General features: G+C 41.3%; 1 protein-coding gene across 1 annotated transcript; it reads left to right on the top strand.

The window, feature by feature from the left end:
- The first annotated feature begins 1,567 nt into the window (after nucleotides 1-1,567).
- Nucleotides 1,568-4,647, top strand: LOC131647466 (uncharacterized). The gene has a single exon (XM_058917352.1). It carries the CDS (start codon nucleotides 1,568-1,570, stop codon nucleotides 4,511-4,513), a length of 2,946 nt encoding a protein of 981 aa, XP_058773335.1. The 3' UTR covers nucleotides 4,514-4,647.
- Nucleotides 4,648-4,707: the final 60 nt, after the last annotated feature.

The following is a 4,707-nucleotide window of genomic DNA, read 5'->3' as shown; positions in this document are numbered from 1 at the left end:
ATCTCAATGACTCGGGATACATATCTCAGGAAGAACCATATCCTCCGTCAGAGAAATCCAAAGGCAATGAAACTGAACCTATTCCAGCAGAGGTCTGGGACACCTTGGGACAACCAAGTGGAAAATTTGATTATATGGTGAAATATACAGCACCTGAAAGTTACAAGATTGCGATTGAGGATATCCAACCAACTGGATGGGGAGATTCCTTTGAATATAATAGTCAACCAGAAGAGGCTTACCAATGCTCTCAATTTTCTCAGCAGCCTGAAATTACTGAAGATTTCGGATTCAATGCATCTACCAAGGTTTATAATCCTGAAGGTGGTTATTATCACATAAATGCCATTTTTGAAGATGAAGGGGAAGATGATCCCGCAGCTGACTCGGAAAGTGTCGCTGATAATGAGTCTCTTCATCCTGAAGACTGGGAAATACATCCTGAAAATTCTGAAGATTGTGACTCGTCTTATGCTCTTCAAGAAGTAGAAGAAGACCGTTTCAACTCTACAAAGAACAAGGTTGACAAACCAGGGCCTTCAAATCCTGCTCGACCAGCGGTCAATGTCAACACTGAAGATAACTCTGAGGAGAATTTTCCTGAATACATAATACACAGAGGAGTTCGTTGCTACTGGAAAGCTGTCGACGTTCCGAATGTTGTTCGCCGCTCAAAGTAATCACTTCGCTGTTATTTTGAACTCCTGCCTTGCCCAAAGCAGAGAGATGTTTTATAGGGCTTCGCTTTTAAATGTTCCGCCCAAATAACTTTGTGTATAGGGCTTTGTTTTAAAAGTTTCCCTCTTTGTCCTGCCCAAGACAAATGAGTTTGTGTTTAGGGCTTTGTTTCAAAAATGAATCATAAATAAAGTGTCATTTTGAATTCCCTACATTATGTGTTTTATTTTTGCTTTTTCTGGAAATGGTAATCCTAAAAAACCAAAAAAAATAATAAAATAAAAATAAAAAAAAAACTTTTTCAAAAAAAATCTGCATACACTCTTGCATTCATAAATTTTCTGAAATAAATATAAATCATATGTGCAGATTTACTATTGATAAACCCATTGAATGCAATAACCCTATGCCCTCTCCCAACTTTGAGTTTCCTGTGTTCGAAGCCGAAGAAGAGGAAGAAGAGGAGATCCCAGACGAGATCTCTCGATTACTTAAGCACGAGGAAAGAACCATTCTGCCTCACAAAGAGCCTTTAGAAAAGATCAACTTGGGTTCTGAAGAAGACAAAAAAGAAGTGACCATTGGATCGCTGCTTGATGCTGATATCAAGAGTAAGTTGACAGACCTTCTCAAAGAATATGTTGACGTGTTTGCCTGGTCCTACCAAGACATGCCTGGGTTGGATACCAATATTGTTCAGCATTACTTGCCATTGAAGCCAGAATGTCCGCCGGTTAAGCAGAAATTGCGAAGGACTCATCCTGATATGGCTAACAAGATCAAAGTGGAAGTTCAAAAGCAGCTCGACGCAGGTTTTCTTGTCACCTCTGAGTATCCTCAATGGTTGGCTAACATAGTGCCAGTTCCGAAGAAAGATGGTAAAGTTAGAATGTGTGTTGACTACCGTGACTTGAACAAGGCCAGTCCAAAAGATGATTTTCCATTACCACATATCGACATGCTGGTTGATAACACCGCTAAGTTCAACGTCTTTTCCTTCATGGACGGGTTCTCCGGTTATAATCAGATCAAGATGGCTCCTGAAGACATGGAGAAGACATCTTTCATCACCCCATGGGGTACCTTTTGCTACAAAGTGATGCCGTTCGGATTGAAGAATGCAGGCGCAACTTACCAAAGGGCAATGACTACTCTCTTTCATGACATGATGCATAAAGAAATTGAAGTTTATGTGGACGACATGATAGCCAAGTCCAGCACAGAAGAAGAACATATTGAATACCTTTTGAAGTTGTTTCAACGACTAAGGAAATATCAGCTTCGTTTGAATCCTAACAAATGTACTTTTGGGGTTAGATCTGGAAAACTCTTGGGTTTCATTGTCAGCCAAAGAGGTATTGAAGTAGATCCCGACAAAGTCAGAGCTATTCAAGAGATGCCTGCACCAAAGACTGAAAAACAAGTAAGAGGATTTCTCGGACGATTGAACTATATCTCCAGATTTATCTCTCAAATGACTGCTACTTGTGGGCCGATTTTCAAGCTTCTCCGCAAAGATCAAGGGGTTGTATGGACTGAAGATTGCCAGAAAGCGTTCGACAGTATCAAAGAGTACCTGTTAGAACCACCAATATTGATTCCTCCAGTTGAAGGAAGACCATTAATCATGTACCTTACCGTGTTGGAAGAATCCATGGGCTGTATGCTTGGACAGCAAGATGAAACCGGTAAGAAGGAGCATGCCATCTATTACTTGAGTAAGAAATTCACAGACTGTGAGTCTCGTTACTCCATGCTCGAAAAAACATGTTGTGCTTTGGCTTGGGCTTCAAAACGTCTCCGCCAGTACATGATCAACAATACTACTTGGTTAATCTCCAAAATGGATCCGATCAAGTACGTCTTTGAAAAGCCTGCATTAACAGGAAGGATTGCCCGATGGCAAATGCTGTTATCCGAATATGACATTGAATACCGTGCTCAAAAAGCGGTCAAAGGAAGCATTCTCGCCGATCACTTGGCGCATCAACCAATTAATGAATATCAATCTCTCAAGTTTGACTTTCCTGATGAAGATGTCTTGTACTTGAAGATGAAAGATTGTGACAAGCCATTACCTGAAGAAGGTCCTGACCCTGGATCAAGATGGGGTCTAATTTTTGATGGAGCAGTAAACGCTTTTGGCAATGGAATTGGGGCAATCATCATCACTCCCAAGGGTACTCATATCCCGTTCTCCGCCAGATTACTATTTGATTGTACCAACAACATCGCAGAATATGAAGCTTGTATCATGGGTCTCGAAGAAGCCATTGATTTAAGGATCAAGATCCTAGACATATATGGAGATTCAGCCCTTGTGATCAACCAAATCAAAGACAAGTGGGAAACTTACCACCCTGGCTTGATTCCTTACAGAGATTATGCAAGACGTCTGTTAACTTTCTTCAACAAGGTTGAATTGCATCATATACCTCGAGATCAGAATCGAATGGCAGACGCCTTGGCTACTTTATCTTCCATGTTCAAAGTCAATCATTGGAACGATATGCCTACAGTCAGAATTACGCGCCTTGAAAGGCCCGCCTATGTGTTTGCAACTGAAGCAGTCATCGATGATAAACCGTGGTTCCACGATATCAAACGCTTCCTTCAAACTCAAGAGTACCCGCTTGGGGCATCAAACAAAGACAAGAAGACTCTAAGGAGACTTTCTGGCAGTTTCTTCCTGAACGGAGACGTGCTATACAAAAGAAATTTCGACATGGTTTTGCTCAGATGCGTGGACAGACACGAAGCAGACATGTTAATGCATGAAGTGCATGAAGGGTCCTTTGGAACTCATTCAAATGGGCATGCAATGTCCAAAAAGATCTTAAGAGCAGGATACTATTGGTTGACAATGGAATCTGACTGTTACAAACACGTGAAGAGATGTCACAAGTGCCAGATCTACGCAGATAAGATCCATGTGCCACCGACTCTACTCAACGTTCTCTCATCTCCATGGCCTTTTTCCATGTGGGGTATCGACATGATTGGAATGATCGAACCAAAAGCTTCAAACGGTCATCGTTTCATCTTGGTAGCAATTGATTACTTCACCAAATGGGTCGAAGCAGCATCTTACGCCAATGTTACAAGACAAGTGGTTGTGAGGTTTATCAAGAATAACATCATTTGTCGATATGGTGTTCCCAGCAAGATCATTACTGACAATGGTTCAAACTTGAATAACAAAATGATGAAAGAATTATGTGAGGAATTCAAGATTGAGCATCATAACTCTTCTCCTTACAGGCCAAAAATGAACGGCGCAGTTGAGGCTGCTAACAAGAACATTAAGAAGATCGTCCAGAAAATGGTCGTCACTTACAAAGACTGGCATGAAATGCTGCCATTTGCTTTACATGGATACCGTACTTCAGTGCGTACTTCAACAGGGGCAACTCCCTTTTCTCTAGTATACGGCATGGAAGCTGTGCTCCCCGTAGAAGTTGAAATCCCATCAATGAGAGTCCTCATGGAAACTAAGTTATCAGAGGCTGAATGGTGTCAAAGCAGATACGATCAGTTGAACTTAATCGAAGAAAAACGTATGACTGCTCTATGCCATGGACAGTTATACCAAGCAAGGATAAAACAAGCTTTCAACAAAAAGGTTCGACCTCGTGAATTTCAAGAAGGTGACCTCGTGCTTAAAAAGATCTTGTCTTTTCAACCAGATTCTAGGGGCAAATGGTCTCCTAATTACGAAGGCCCGTATGTTGTCAAAAGAACATTTTCTGGCGGCGCCATGATTCTTACTACCATGGATGGTGATGAACTCCCACATCCTGTGAATGCAGATGCAGTCAAGAAATACTTTGTCTAAAAAATACAAAAGAACAGCTCGGTAAGTCGAAAACCCGCAAAGGGCGACTTAGGCAAAAATGAGCGTCTCGGTGGACTGAAAACCCGAAAGGGCGGTCCAGGCAAAAATTAGAGACAATAAACAGAAAAAATTCATCCTGGTAGATTGAAAACCTGAAAGGGCAATCTAGGCAAAAATTAAGGATTAATGACAAA

Source organism: Vicia villosa, linkage group LG2 (assembly GCF_029867415.1).
Source record: "Vicia villosa cultivar HV-30 ecotype Madison, WI linkage group LG2, Vvil1.0, whole genome shotgun sequence".
NCBI classification, from domain to species: Eukaryota; Viridiplantae; Streptophyta; class Magnoliopsida; order Fabales; family Fabaceae; genus Vicia; species Vicia villosa.
Note: the sequence above shows the minus strand (reverse complement) of the source record. Positions and strands in the feature narration are given on the sequence as shown.

Excerpts from the sequence above, each read along its gene's own strand:
- LOC131647466 (XM_058917352.1), top strand. The coding sequence starts at position 1,568 with ATGTGTGTTGACTACCGTGACTTGAACAAGGCCAGTCCAAAAGATGAT.